Source organism: Apis mellifera, linkage group LG10 (assembly GCF_003254395.2).
Source record: "Apis mellifera strain DH4 linkage group LG10, Amel_HAv3.1, whole genome shotgun sequence".
Classification (NCBI taxonomy): Eukaryota; Metazoa; Arthropoda; class Insecta; order Hymenoptera; family Apidae; genus Apis; species Apis mellifera.
This window is the reverse complement of record NC_037647.1, coordinates 9,855,705-9,872,271: the sequence shown is the minus strand read 5'-3', so window position 1 is coordinate 9,872,271 and position 16,567 is coordinate 9,855,705. Positions and strand designations below refer to the sequence as shown.

General features: G+C 22.6%; 1 protein-coding gene across 2 annotated transcripts; it reads left to right on the top strand.

Annotated features, from left to right (window-relative positions):
- The first annotated feature begins 321 nt into the window (after nt 1–321).
- Nucleotides 322–14,995, top strand: LOC410170 (protein FAM13A). Of its 2 annotated transcripts, none has more exons than XM_026443185.1 (13): nt 322–688; nt 2,035–2,341; nt 3,432–4,268; nt 4,788–4,979; nt 5,089–5,470; nt 5,572–5,815; nt 11,701–11,871; nt 11,969–12,110; nt 12,233–12,463; nt 12,569–12,769; nt 12,848–13,501; nt 13,595–13,842; nt 13,934–14,995. In XM_026443185.1, exons 4-13 carry the CDS (start codon nt 4,836–4,838, stop codon nt 14,145–14,147), a joined length of 2,631 nt encoding a protein of 876 aa, XP_026298970.1. In that variant the 5' UTR covers nt 322–688; nt 2,035–2,341; nt 3,432–4,268; nt 4,788–4,835; the 3' UTR covers nt 14,148–14,995. The 2 variants fall into 2 exon arrangements, with proteins under 2 accessions (XP_026298970.1, XP_026298971.1); XM_026443186.1 differs by having other exon boundaries at nt 2,035–2,223; nt 13,934–14,147.
- Nucleotides 14,996–16,567: the final 1,572 nt, after the last annotated feature.

The following is a 16,567-nucleotide window of genomic DNA, read 5'->3' as shown; positions in this document are numbered from 1 at the left end:
CAATGTTCTCCAATATTGTATCTGTTATTAATCTATTTTATTTATGTAAAAATATATTTTCTTCTGTAAATAATATGTAAATATTATAAACTTATTTACAAATAATAATAAATCAAAACTTAGAAATCGAATATATTCAATAATTCAAACGTTTCTTATGTTCTCTATTTTATATAAAATATTAGTTATATAATTAATTCTTTTATAGTTATTTTATTTATTAGTTTAAATTTAATGCATGAAATTTTATATGTAATTATTAAACGAATATATTTTTTCATAAATCGCAATAATCAATTTAAATCTAAGAGCAACTAATATGGCGTATGATAGTGTTTTATATCAATGTCGTGAGCACGATATCTGCTTAAATAATTCAATTATACGTTTTGAACTATACTATTAAATATATCATTTTAAATTTATTTTATAATGAAGGTTAGAATAAATATTTCACTTATTTCTATACTCATATCTGTTTATTTGACAACATAAACGTAAATTTTATTGATTGGAAAATGATTAATTTTCTATATTTTCTATTCATATTCGTAAAATTTCAAATAATACGTTAATTTTTGGTAATGAAGTTTAAGTTTATTGCGATTCATAAGATGTGTTATAAATTTAAAAAAAAATACGAAAATTATTGTATGTGTGAAACAAAGAATATGTGCATCATAGAAGGGTATGTTCTTTTTTATTTATTTGAAATATTTATATTCAGATTGTATACATATGTATACATGTTTTTATATTTTATATATATATAGATTTTTTTTAATTTTTTAGTTTTTCATATATTTCATATATTTTTAATTTGTCATTAAATATTTGTATAGTTAATATTAAAAATATATATAAATAATATAACTATTTTATTTATTAATTATTATAAAATAATTGTTAAAGGATAATTATATATATATTGAATATTAAATAAAATAATTAATATAAACACAAAATTACATTTATTTTTTTCTATTGTATTATTATAAATATATAAAAAAAGTAAAAGAAAAATCTATAAGAATCATAAATGTGTAATGATATATAAATATATATATAACTGAAAAGATTTTATTGTACATGTTTCTATTCTTGTTGATATGATAGAAATTGATTAAATATATTACTTTATACATATTTTATAACATATTTAATAATAATTTATTATTTATTATTTATTATTTATTTAATATAAAACTTTAAAATTTTTATACATACAATAAATATAAATTAAATATAATAAATATACATATAGTATAATATATATATACATATCTTATATATATGATATATTTATCTTATATATAAAATAAATATATATAAATAAGAAGTACATACTTAAAATAAATTTCATACATTCAAATTGTTTCTTTCAGAATCTTATTAAAATAAAATATAGAAAGAAATCGATTAAGAACAAATACAATAATATATTTTTATTTTATAATATTTTATAAAGAATCAAATTAATAATATTCATTGAAAAAAAATATTTATAAGAAAATAAATATGTAAAATTTAAAAAAAATTTATAAATTTTGAAATTTACAATTTTCTTTTTATAGAATTTCATTAAATAAATATTTGAAAATACATAAAATAAATTACAATTGTTATTATATATAATAATTAAAGAATTTCTGAAATTAACGTATATTATGTTAATATACGCTTACATATATTATTTTACATATTATCTATATATAAAATAAAATTTATTATTTAAGAACTTTATATAAAATGATTAAATTGGTTAATTATTTATAAATTGCTTTGCTTCTGTTTCATTTTAATTTTATACCATTTATTTTTTCATAGTTTCTCATTTTTGTTCATATTTTTCTTCGTCTATATCGTTTTGTTATCTTTTCTTTCGTTTATCCTTTGCTTTCTTTCTCCTTTCTTCCTCTCTTTCTTTTCTTTTTTTTTCTTTCTTTCTTTCTAAGTGAGTAAGTATACATATGTATACTTCCTTCATTATTCTCTTCTTTTTTCTATGTACATTTTTGTCTTTGTCTAAGGTAGGTCTCTGTTTTCGCGGATGCTTCACGTGACCAGAACAGTCTATTGATTCTTGAAGGTAGTGCATGCGCCCTCGTCCTCGCGATATCTGCTGCTAAGGGGGTATGTGATACACTGGAAACGCTACTCGAATTCCGTTCGCCAACAGAAGAGACGTGAAAGGGGGCTATCATCGAATATAGACGCCAAGAGGTGAACAAGGGATAGGACAGAAAAGGGGAGCTACACGATCGTGAAAACTCAGTAACACTTTGTGGGGCGCTTGTGCATGATTTGCTTTGATCGTTATGGTTATCGTAGTTTTTATGAGGTATATTTTATTCTTTCTCTTTATTCATTCAATTTATCTTTTTTCTTTATGAAATTGTCAATTTTAATTATAAATTATTTTTTTTATAATTCTCCATTTTTTGTGATTATCTAGGAAAAATCTTCAAAAAGATCAATATTACTATTTATTAATTAAAAATATTTACAGTGAAATATTTAAATAACTATTTGTTTTTTTTAGTATAGAGAATTTTTAACAAAGCATTAATTGTAATAATTGATACATTAATATTTCACGTGTATATATTATTAATATATAAGATTTTATAATATAAAACAATCAATTGATGAATTATGTAAAAATCAAAGTTTTTCTAAAATAAATGTGTGAATATATAATTCAGATTTATTATAATTTTTCAATTATTATTGATTTTATTTCTCTATAATGTCTATTATAAAAGTAAACAATGTTTTTATGACACTTCATAAAATTCTTTTGCGAATAATATTTTACGATAAATTTACTTGATAAAATTTTTTTCTCCTTCTATTATTCTCATACAACGTTCCATGGTATTCATGCGAAATATCGATTGTATGATTAATGCTTTATAAGTTAGTCCAGTTACGACATCGAATTAACTAATAAATTTTTATTTTGTATAATTATATAATTAGATATTAAAAGATTATATTTTTCTTATAAGTTTATAATTATCAAAAAATTTTATTTGTTAATGAATTAAAATTTTTTATATGAATATTTATGTAAACAATTTGTTCAAGTGAAAGAAAGAAAGAAAAAATTTTAGAAATAATCATATTTGTATTTCTTTAATAATAAAAATAAATAATATTTAAATTAAAACATTTTAAGAGTTTTCAAATTGCTAAATTTTATAATTTTATTTGAAAGAAAATTATTAATTATTAATTAATAATTAATTAATTATTGAATTTTATAATTTTATAATTTAATTCGATATAATTTGTTTAAGTCGCAAAATTTAAAGAAAATTTCTAATCTCTATTTAATCATTTCTGTTTTGTTGAATATTGAACAAAAATATAAAAAATCCGATGTGAAAAAATAAATAAAATGATTAAATTATTCGTATTAATTTCAGAAAGTTGCAGTAACACCTTAAGAAGACATGTGGATCATGCTAGGACAAGGAACGAAGTGGTGACCTAAAACTCATCTTTGGTTCTGACCCTCGATGCTTACGCTACGGCTGGTGTCGACTCATTTCCTAAAACAGCCATAGGCAGTGCCCTTCGCCTTAGAGAAAGGGCTCGATGCGATGTGCCGTGATAGGGACATGAACCCAAAACTAGTCGAATTAAGCGATCTCTTTTTAACGTCGTATTGGTTATTAACGTCGCTTTAAAATTGCTCGAAAGTTCCGTGCGTGTGTCGACGAAAGACTTTTCTTCGCCGGTCCCTTTCTCCTTCGAAAATTCTATATTCACCCGTCCTTAATTTCCCTAATCCATTTATATCCTTATATAGTTCCTTATTCCTTGTTTAAAAAAAATCATTCGCGTAAGACTAAAGATTCGTGATTCGTTAATCACGAACATTAACATCAAGGTCAACGCCTATATCAACGACAACATCGAAAAACGACAAAATTCTCAAACAGAAAAGATACATATAAAATAAATTCAACGAACGAAATTCTTTATTTTTCAAAATTAAGCGAAAAGGTGATACATAAGGGAAACGATCAATATAAAAGAAAGTATTATTAAATAAAATACTTGCTTTTTCACTATTTATCTTTTTTGCACTCAAGAAAGACACGCAAAACAATTTCGAAGATACTTTTCCATCAGGTATATCTCATTCACTGGAAAATCAACTGTGAAGAAGAATAAATAGTCAGAAAGTGTAACTCGAAGTAATATCCAGGCTGAACTCCATTTATTTCAACCTGTGGAAGGTCGCGAGGGAGTGCATTGTGAGTTTCCCATTCTAATGATTTCTATGGTTAACTTTGGTAAATGTTTAACGACGAATAATGCGTCATTGATATTAATCGATACACGACCTCGGCTAGAACGATAGTTACATTCTACTGTATGTATATTAAAGAAATGTATTGCATAAAAAGTTTATCAATCAAGCTACTGAGAGATTAAGTATCGCGGCACCCATTGTTCGATTGGTATTGAATTCTTATCGACAGAAACGTAGCGTCTTCTATTAGATTTATTTTGGAACGTATTGTTGAAGTAGTAAAAGAAGTAGACAGTAAAAGATTTAAAAATTATATTGCTGATAATTTAACAATAGTTAAAATATACTTCATTTGTTTATTACTAATATATATATTATATATACAATTGTATATAAAAAATATATATATATATACACATATAATATATATTGTATGTGTATATATATATATATATATATATATAAAATATATATACTTCAATAATAGTAAAAGAAGATTGGATTTTATTAATTTAATTAGTGTGGCGGCGGCGGCGGCGGCGGCGGTTCGCGGTGTAGACAAAGTGGGATGAGACGTCCTCAGCAAGATCATCACCATCTTCACAACAACCACCACCATCATCATCATTATTACCATCATCATCATCACCATCATCATCATCATCATGGACCTTCAACTAGCCCTCCACGATCTCGACAAGTTCACGACAAGGTAATTTTCCTTATGTACGTTTCATATTTTTCAAATGTTAATTAATCTGTGATGTTATAAAAATTGTAAACGTTTAATAATGATATATGATATTTAACTCATTTGCAAGGACGAATCTCGTTTGGCAAAAGTGAAACGCGTTCTGGCAGTATCATTGTTGGGACGTAACGGAGGATCTTCGAGGATTTTTGGTACTCGGCTAGATTCGATTGAGCCATATCTTGATACAGGTGTACCTTTTGTGGTACATCGATTATGTAATTATATCGAAACTCATGGCTTTCAAAGTGCCGCCGTATTTCGTCTCTCCGGTGGAAGTCCAAGATTGGCAGAAAGATTGAGGGCTACTTTTGAAAGAAGAGGAGATGCTGATTTAGAAGCAGCAGCCTGTCCTTTGACTGCAGCAACGCTTCTTCGGCAATACCTAAAAGAATTGCCACAACCTGTCGTACCATCAACTTTTGTAGCTAGATTATTGACCATTCATGCCCGTAAGCATTTATCAATTTTTATTATTATTATTTCTTCTTTTTTTTTTTTTTTTGATATAAAATTTTAATTTATAAGACAAAAATGTTGAATTTATTTATAGAGAATTATACTAACGATCATGACTGTTGGATTAATTTAACGAAAGAACTTCTATCAACTCTACCATCTTCCCATTATCGTTTGCTTGGTTATTTGGCTCTTTATCTAAGCAAATATGAAGCTAAACATGGACGTAGCGCCGGTGTTTGTGGTGTATTCGCCCCTGTGATTCTACCTCATGTTCCACCTGCTACCACGCTTCTTCGTGATATCTTAGCTGAAGCATCTACTCTTTTTCCGGACTGGTAAGTTGTATAAATATAACTTATTGTATTTTTTTCTTTTCTTTTTATTAAAAGATATATATATATATATATATATATATATATATATATATAAATTATTTAAATATATTTTTAAATATATTCATAATAGTTATATTTTTAATTAATTTTAATTTAAAAAGAGAAAAAGAAATATAAATTCAAAATATACTTCATTATAAAAAATGCAATTATGAAATAATTATAAAATGTTTATAATTATTAATAACATTACCGTTTCATTATATTATATTTTTATATTTTATATGTTTTAAATTACAATATTAATTAATACATATTAAAACTTCCAGTTTAAGTTTATACATCATTTGATTTTCTACGATTTTATTTAAAGAGAGATACGATTACGATATTATTTGTGATCGTAATTTAAAAAAAAAATGCAATGAAATAGCTTTAAATTTTTAATATATTGTGAATTTATTTTAATTATATTAAACACGTGTAAGAGATTTTATGAGTTAACAATTTCTTTAATATTATATATTTTAAATTTAAAACAAATATTTATATGTATTATTTAATTTAATTTATTTATTTTCTATTTAGAATACACATTAGTTCTCGATCGTGAAATTATTTTATACTATCAAATTTTTTTTTTCTTAAAATCTTTTAAATCTCAGCTAATATTTGTTTCATACTTATTTTTCGATTAATATTTTAAGGTATATAATATGTGTTTATACATATTACATGCAATATCACAAACAGTTTAAATTTATTTAATTTATTTAATTTTAATTTTAATGAAAAAAAAACAAATAAGAATGATTAATATAAGAATTAGTTTTTTTTTTATAATAAATACATAATAAAATATATTAGAATTACTGAAATAATTTTAATATCAATATTCATCATATAAGAACAATAGTAGCGATTTTCTTTAATTTATTTTTCTTATGATTTAAAAGTGATATTTATTTACATTATTTATTATATTTATTCGAAAATTGAAGAAATTATTTTAATTTAGACTTAAATACTTTATTAATTATATTAAATTTATATAATTACTATAAAAATTTATAAATTCTTTTTTATATATATTAAGAAATCTTAATGTATTCTAAAAATGTTGTTTTAACACATTGTATATTATTTCACTGCAAGAAACTTTACCTTGATATTTTGGCTGAAATTATTTTAACTTTACCAATAAAGTGCGCAGTTCCTCGATTTAGCTTGATGATGAGAAATCATCCAATCTTATAATTTGATATTTAACTAATAATAAATTTTTCAGCAAATTAAAAAATATAAAAACAAATATTACTTTTATATTAATTAAAAATTTATATTATATTAATTAAAATATTACTTTAAAGATTAATAAAATTTGATATAAATACTTTTTTTTTGAACAGTCATTGAGTCACATGAATTACATAATAGCAGTAGATTATTAATAGTTTTTGTGCTGGTTTCTTGACAAATTACAAAGCATGCCTTGTTTTAAATTGAATAAGAACAGATTATAAAAAAATTTATCAGTTACTATCTTTAATATTTATTCCATATATTAAATCCAAGTATAAAAAGATCAAGTTTTTTCTGCCATTGATTTCTTATGTTTGCATTTTTTTATCAAATATTATAAAATTCATTTAAAATTTGCAAACTTTTAATTTATTTTCATTTGTACTTTACTTATCAATCAGGAATTAGTTAATTTTAGTTGTGCACAAAAAATTTAATTTATTCAAAAATGAAGTTTTAAAAAAATACTTTCATTTTTATTTTTTATATATAGAATCATTTTTCCTTGTATTATTCCTCTTGAGATATTCTATATCTATATTTTTGCTTATTGATTTATAAAAAATTGAAATATAGAAAAATTCGTAATATAATTGTTTATGAAATATTACGAATATATTTATAATTTAGTTTATTTTATGCAATATTTTTCAATATAATTGATAATTGAATCAATTTTGAGTAATACCAATTATAAGAAATCATATTTTATAATATCAATATATTTATTACATATTTGTGTACACAATAATATATTGTCCCATAATTATACGATAATAATATGAAAATTTTAACAAGTTTTTATTGATTATAAATGTAAAAATATACAATATAAGAAAGAAAAGAGAGAATTTATTTAATAAATTTAATTTTAACGAAAAATATATAAAAAAGAATAATCTAAAAATCAAGATCTCTTTTTGTTATTTAATTACATATTTTTTGATTAATTTTATATAATAATATAATATTTAAATAAACAAACAACAAACATAAAAATATAATTGAAATGACCGATAAAAATTACTTAATAAAGTTACTTAAAAATAGTTTTTTTCATTAGAGGAAAATTTTTTCTGACAATTGAAGGTTTTGCAAAGAGTGTATATACATATATGTATATAATTAAAATTCTTTCAAGGCTGTTACAAATCGAGCATGATCGTCACAAATGTTCATAGTTAAAATATGTCTGTATCCTATTACCGGTGATTTTACGATGTAGCTCCGCGCTAAATGTACATTGGCGACCAAAAATAACGATTCGTTGACGTCAGGAGTCAGGATACCAAACATGCGATGCTAAGGTATTCAAGTTATATTTGCCATAGATCGTGATTTCATGAAATTTTATATTATAATAATGATTTTAATTTTATCTTATTTTAATAAAAACGGATTTATATTTTATCGAATAGAAAAAATAATTATACTAATTAAATTAATAGAATTATCATTGAAACTAGCATTAGATTAATATGAAGGTTATCATTAGAGCTACCATTAGAATCAAGTATCAAATTATTATTATTATCAAAAATTGCAAAATCTTGAGAATTTCATATAAGTCAAAAATTAAATTTTAGCAAATATTTTATTTAAATTGCCAAATAAAAAGCAATTTAAATTAAGAATCATTAAATTGACAAAAAAAGATCATATGTAATTTAACAAGCTAGCAAGAGTATCGTGTGAAATCATGTATAATCGATACTAATCGAATATGAGCACGAGAATACGGGAAGTTTCGATATTATCGATTCGAGGTTGTCACGTATATTATATGTTCATGGTTGATAGACACTATATACAGACTCAGAAACTCGTCACACGCAGACAAATTATATACTATAAGATCAGTTAGCTTGTAGTAACAGAATATAGAGGAGAGTCGATCGTCATACGTCGCAGTCGCAATCTGATTTCTGATTCGTGCAGATTAATTGGAAGTTCTATTTAATTAATGTATACTATTAAATCGAAAATTATAATATACATGAATATAAAAATTTGTCATTTTCATTAACTTCTCTCTTGAAAATTAATATTGTGTTTAAATTTCTAAACACGTTTTTCAATCCAAATTAGCAAACTTTTTTTTTAGTTATGCGGGAAATAAGTATTGTTTATTCATTATAAACGGCAACAGTTCTTTGGAATTTTCAAATAAAAAGTGTGCGTGTTCTTTACGTACAAATCAACTGAGGACGCTCTCTCATCTAGTTCCACAAGCAGGCAACCATAAATGTTCCATCGAATCATCGAGAGACTTGCGTTCGTGCCGGTGGTCCGCTATTGGAAAAGAAAGTTAGTGTTCGTGATTACATGAGCAATTGCTACAGCAAAAGGGATATGTACAGTAAGTTTATTACATACTTTTCCAAAATGACACGCAATTGAAGGATGGATTTTTCTATTTGATATTGTGAGTTTGTTAAAAATATAAATGCAATTATCATTCATAAATTTCAGGCATTAAAAAAATATTCAAGTTAAAAAATTGATCCCTTTAACATAACAAACTGAATCTAAAACAATATTAACGCAAAAGATAATTCGATTTAAAGAAGAAGATTAAAAATAGAAACACAATGAATTATATAATATCAATGTAATACAAAATCTTGGTATTTATTATAAAATTTACTAAAAAAAAATCTATAAAAATATAATTTATTTTTAATCTTTATTTTTATAATAAATATATATCATAAAGTATATACATTCTTTCCAAAGTTAGAAATATTTCATGTACTTTTTATTAAATAATAATTTAATTACGCAATTGGAAGTTTTAATGTATTTATCGATAAGTTATTGCGATATGACATATATATATATATATATATATATATATATATATATAATTATCTCAATATTAAATTAATGATTAAAAATAATTTAACTTGTGTTAAAAAAAATATATTTATTATTAAAAATATTTTTTTCTTTTATTGTTCTAACTATATAAATTTATTGTTTTTTTATTTATTTTTATTTTTTTATGATAATAGAATATACTATGTAAAAAATTTTACTTTTTTATACTTAAATACTTATACGAAAATATCATCTATCTTTAAATAAACAATGACAAAGAATTTATCTTGAAAACATGATAAATATAATAATGTAATTTATTTCTCATTGCAAGATATATTTTATATAATTAATAATTGATTAATTATGATTCGGTTATTTTCTTTTTTTATGACTACAATATGCAACATTTTATTATTATTTTTTTATAAAGAAATAAAATAAGTTAAAATATAATATGTTGTATCTTATCGATATGGATTTATTACTATTATTTTATCCTACAATTTTTTTCGCCATTATTCCCTATAATTTTTTCGATTTTTATGATAAATATATTGTATTTTTCTTTTTTCTTATTTTTTTTTAATAATTTTGCTTTAAAATTTAATTCGATTCCTATTTTATAATTTTATAGATAATTTGTAATATTCAATACATTTAATATTCAGTTAGATATTCAGATGCCATTTTATATAATTAATTACATGTACAAAAAAGAAATGAATATTAATTACTTTTGAATAATATAATACTATATAATCTCTTATATTTTATTTTATTATTAAAAAAAATTAATAATATTTTCAGTTGTTTTTATGAATTTTAGGTAATTCTCATCATAATTTCTAACCATTGTGTTAGTTTTTAATAATAGAAATTTGGCTAAAAAATAGTTGAAAGAAATTAAATAAAAAAGTTGGAAGAATATAAAATTCAATGAGTATATGTAAATTTATTACAATAAATATTTACAGGAAAATTGTAGAATCATATATTTTAATGTCAATATTTATATTAAAAACAAATTATTATATATATATTAATATAATATATATTAATATATATTAATATATATTATATATATAAAAAATACATATGTATTTTCAATCCTTGCATGTTCAAAATTATATTCTTGAAAAAAAATATGTATGCAAATATTATATTATTGCAATAGATTATTCAATATAGAAGTATTTATATTGTGTAATTTTTATACTATAATTTTACTATTACTGCTGTAATTCTACTGCCACCTATTATTTCTGTTATTATTATTGGCATTTAAAATATATTTTGATATTATTACATAAATTTTTAAATTAATCCTTTTATTTAAATTCTGATTTATATTATTACAATTTAACAAAAAATGCCATACAAAATATACAAATATACAAAATGCCTATACAAAATTGTACAAAAGTAAGACTTAGTAATAATAAGAAATAATAAGAAATAAAAATCAGTTTAAAAAACTAAAAATATTATTTTTTGTTTTACTATAATGAAAATATTTATTAAAACTATTACATATATAATTTAATTATTTATATATTTGATAAATTAGATATTAATTTTTCTCTTTATTATTGTTTCTTTATTTTCATTAAAGTAAAAATTATATTTAAAAATTTCGTGTTAGATTTAGAAATTTTCATAATTCTCTATTTTTATATTAATTAATAATATTTTTGTAAAAAATAATTAAAAATGATATTATTAATAGAAATTTTTAAGTGCACTGTTTATTGATTTTTCAGCATCCGTGATAACGTGGTGAACGGTGTGATCCCTGCAAGTGATTGTAAAATTTGCAAAGATTCAAAAGACGAACCAAAAGATTTTGAAGGTGCATCATTACTTTGCGCGCTGAAACCGCGCAAACGTAAAGAACGTCACGAATCGTGTTGTCAAGAACGAAAATTGATAAGGTATAATGAAATGGAAATCATTTTTTATTCAAGAAATTATATATTAAATTTAATGAATTCTTTTATTGAACAATTTTTTTGAATTGAACTTTTTTAGAAGTAGTAGTGAGGAGCGTGTTCTTGAAAGTCCTGCTGAAACTACAGATACAATTAGACGCGTGAGCAGTCACGAAGATTTTAATAGCGAAAAACATTTACATATTTTATCTCAACTTGGACAAGACATGGGTCATGGTGTGGTAAGTTTTCTTAATAAACTTACAATATATAATGTATAAATCCAAATTGTGTTTCACGAACATAAGTTATTTTATTTATATTTATAGAATAGTAATTTTATTTATATTTATATTATTTATAGAGATGCGGAAGTCTTCCTTTACACGAAAGGACAAATGTTTCACCTATATCCAAGAAAACTCCACCAACTTCTTCACCTTGTGAAACAGTTTTAGAAACAGAAAAATTTGAATGTGATGCTGAAAAAATAAGAAGTAGCGAACGTTTCAGTCGAAGTATTACTCCAAGAGGACGAAGACAACCTCGAAGAAGAAGAGTGCATAAGATTGTGGATACAGAAAATTCTAGTAAGGTAAAATTTGCATTTGTATGATTTTGAATTATATGAAAAAAAAAAAAAAAAAAGAATATATATATATATCTTCATTATAAATTAAAATTAAAATATTTTTATTAGGAAAACGAAGAAGAAGCTGATAATATTTATAACTTATCATCAAATTCTAATAGTTGTAATGGATCTCCAGCACAAAGTTTTTTGGAAATGTTGAGCAGCGGACCGAGTCGATCACCATCTCCTGCTCGTCCGCCAACAGTTAGTCATGAAGATTTAAATAATCCCAGTTTAACGAACTGGACTTTTCAACGACAAGAAAATGTAAACAACAGTAGAGTATTAGTCTTTATTATTATTTACTTTTAATAATAATATTACGTATTAATCACATATTTATAGGATGAAGCTGTTGATGCTAGAGTAGAAGCTATGCTTTCTCCACGAAATTCGTTATTACTACCTAGACGTTTTTATTCTGAAAATGAAATGCAACCTAGTGCTCCAAATATTGCAGAACTTGGATTAAAAAATTTAACTAAATATATAAATGGTTTGAAAAAAAAAATAAAGAAATATGAAGACGAATTTGAAGAAAATTTTGGTTATCGTCCAAGTCATTCTGATAAAATGAGTAATAGAGATATAAAACGATTATGTACAGAATTAAGTAAATTGCGAAAAGAGCATAAGTTATTAAAAGAAGATCCAATTAGTGCATTATTAGCTAATGAAAATAACAAAACAAAAATAGCTAATGATAGTCCAACAAACAACAATAATAGTCAAGAAAAGTCTAGAGCAATATCAATGGAAGAAATGATAAAAGAAATAGAAAAAAAACTAAATGAAAAGAGAATAAAATATAACAGACCCGAAAATATGGAAGAATTAACTTATGAACAATTAATAGATGAAAAAACTGCTGTTCAAAAAGCTTTGCTTCATATTGAAAATACTTTTGGAAGACCAGTTTCTAAAGAAGATAGAGCTATTGTACGACCTTTATATGATAAATATAGAACTTTAAAAAGACTACTTATTAGAGCAGGCGTGGTAAGTGATATTGTATATTTTGAATTTTATAAATTTAATAATAATAAAATTCTATATAGAAATATAAATTATTTTTAAATATATCTCTTACAGAACAAAAATAAAGATAGTATTTCAGAATTAGCTACTATTTTGGAACATGAAGCAATGGATTTTACATCGTCCAATTTACCTAATAATTCATCTGATACAGAAAGAAGAGCTAGTGAACCTGATATGTCACATAGAGGTATTTTGGATTGTATAGATTCGATAGATCAATTACCAACTGATAGTGATAGTCAGCACAGCAGTAGTGAAGGAAGTCGTAGTAACAATGAAAGTCTTCATGCATTACCACAGTGAGTTTCTAATATATAATTTATTAAAATCAGTTTCATAAAAATAATCAAATTAACCAATTATACTATTATATAATTTTATCTGTCTCAGAGAAGAATTATTAGTTCAACAAAAATTAACTAGAGAAGAGAAAAAACGTTTACGACGAGCTTTAAAAGAATTAGAAGCACAGTTTGAAGCTCGTACTGGTCGTAGAATGCAAAGAGAAGATCGTGGTCCGCAAGTTACAACTGTTTACGAATCATATAAACAAGCAAAAGCAAAACTTCGACTAATTGATGCTCTTATAGCTAAAAATGCTTGATGCAGTATCTAATGGATGCCTTGAAATTTACATCCAAAGAAGTTTGACATTCAAAATATATGTGCAGTGATTATTATACAATTGAAATCTAATATGACATACAGTTATAAATATAACGCTATTGTATAATAGAGATGTTAAGAAAAAACATTAAAAAAAAAACTAAAATTAAAGCAAGACAGATGATTTAAACTTAATAGAAATCAAAATATTTTATAAAAAGAATGGAAATTTATCTTTGATTATAATACTTTGATTTTATATGTATAATTCTAATTAGTCAACAATCTGTTTTAAAGAACATTAAACTGTATAGAACATATTCTAAGCTACAAAAAATGTACGATTAATATAAATATTGCAACTGAATTAATTGCAACTGAATTTATTCATTGACAAATTAATTTCTTTGTAACTTTGATAAAAATAATTACTGCGTGTAATATGATATTTGTAACGAAATATTTTGAATAACAAAAAATTTCGTTATTACAATTATATATATTATTTTAATAAGACTTTTCTTATATTGGTAACTCATTGACATATTACGAAGTGATATCATACGATAATAAATAATAAGATTAGTATCAAGTTAGTAATTTGAAATTTAAACATTAATAGTTAGAAAAAAACAGTGGCGTTATAAACAATCTGTCGATTTGCACTCGCAATTTCCTTCAAATACTCGTCAAATTCATTAAAATAAGGAAATGCTTATTGCTTATGGTTATTGTAAACTCTGCCTATTATACAAATAAGAACATCACATAACAAGATATTAAAAAAAAAAAAAAAAAAAAAAAAAAAAAAAAAAAAAAAAAAAAAAAAAAAAAAAAAAAAAAAAATAGAAAAAGAAAAGCCACTGACTCCATTTAAAGTTTTGTACATATTTCTATCAATGTTATTTAAAGATTTGTCACTTTTTAATAGAAATTTAAAGAGTTTATATCTTTTTTTTAAATTATTTGCATATATAATATGTTATGATAAAATTACATTGTTCTTTTATATTTTTTTAAGATCATTTTTTTATATTTCATTAAATGGAATAAGAGAACAAGAAGACAAAAAAAAAATGAATTGTTATTTAAAAAGTTATTATATGTTTATGTCTTGCTAAAAATCAATATATAAAATACAGAAAATAATATAAAAAAAAATGTTAAAAATGGAAAATGGTAAAGTATGAAAATAATCATTCATGATTGAATGAAATGTAACAAGCATATTCTATATTAATTTCCTTTCTTTAATCATTACATATTTGCATCTTTTAATTTATTTTAATAATTACTGGTATTATTTATATTTTTAAATTGCTATTATTAAATTTATCTCTTTATATTTAATATTATTTTTTTTTAAATTAATATATCAATTGGATAAATATAGAAAGAAAAGAAACAAATATGTAAATTATATATTATTTAAATTAAAATTAATGTTTATTTTATTGTTCAAAGATCTTTATCAAATTGAACGTTAAGAATAAACAGATCTGTGGGGTTATTTGTAATGTAAGTACCTTGTAAGAAATATCACATGTTATAATTGTAGAGTACTATAAACTGTTACAGTCTTATAGCTGTATTAAACATATTTACTAAAACCTCGTTAATTTTTCCGTTTTATATTTGTATAAGTGAAATTTTAAGGCAATTATTTTGAAATAATGCAAAATATAATATGTAAACAGTAGCCTTAAAATTCAACTTGATAAGGCGTCTTAAATGAAGGTGCTATATTTTCAGTTTAAATTATATTAAATGAAAGAAATAATTTTGCAAATCTCTATCAAATCTATGGAAGTGCGCCAAAGGGGTTCGCATTTTTTCTTATTATAATTTTACAAAAATAAGCTACAGAGCTTAATTGTATTAAATATATATTAAAAATTTAAAAAAATAATAATATATAGGAAATCATATGTATATATATATATATATATATATATATATATATATATATATATACACATATTTATTTATATATATGTATGCGGTTTAAAATTTTAATCTAAACTAATATTGATTGTTGTTCAAATTTTTAAAATGATTATAAAAAAATTTCTAAAATATTATATTCGTAGTTTCAATTGGTTCCTTGCAATATATTATAATTCATTTATAGTTTATCATGAAAAAATTATGGCGGCCCCAATTCTTAGCGCTAATCCATTTCGCACACTAATATAAAAAAATTTATTTAAAATATTTTTAAATATTTTAATCTTATAAAATAATCCAAACAATGTTTGTTATAAATTTTATCCGCTGAATTAGTATATGCGGAATGTGAATGAAACCGAAAAAGATTTTTTAGACCAAAGCATTTTTAGTCTGTGATATATAATATGAGAGATATATTACTTATATTAATGAGAGAATGTGTGTGAGAAGGATTTAAGTTTTTTTGTG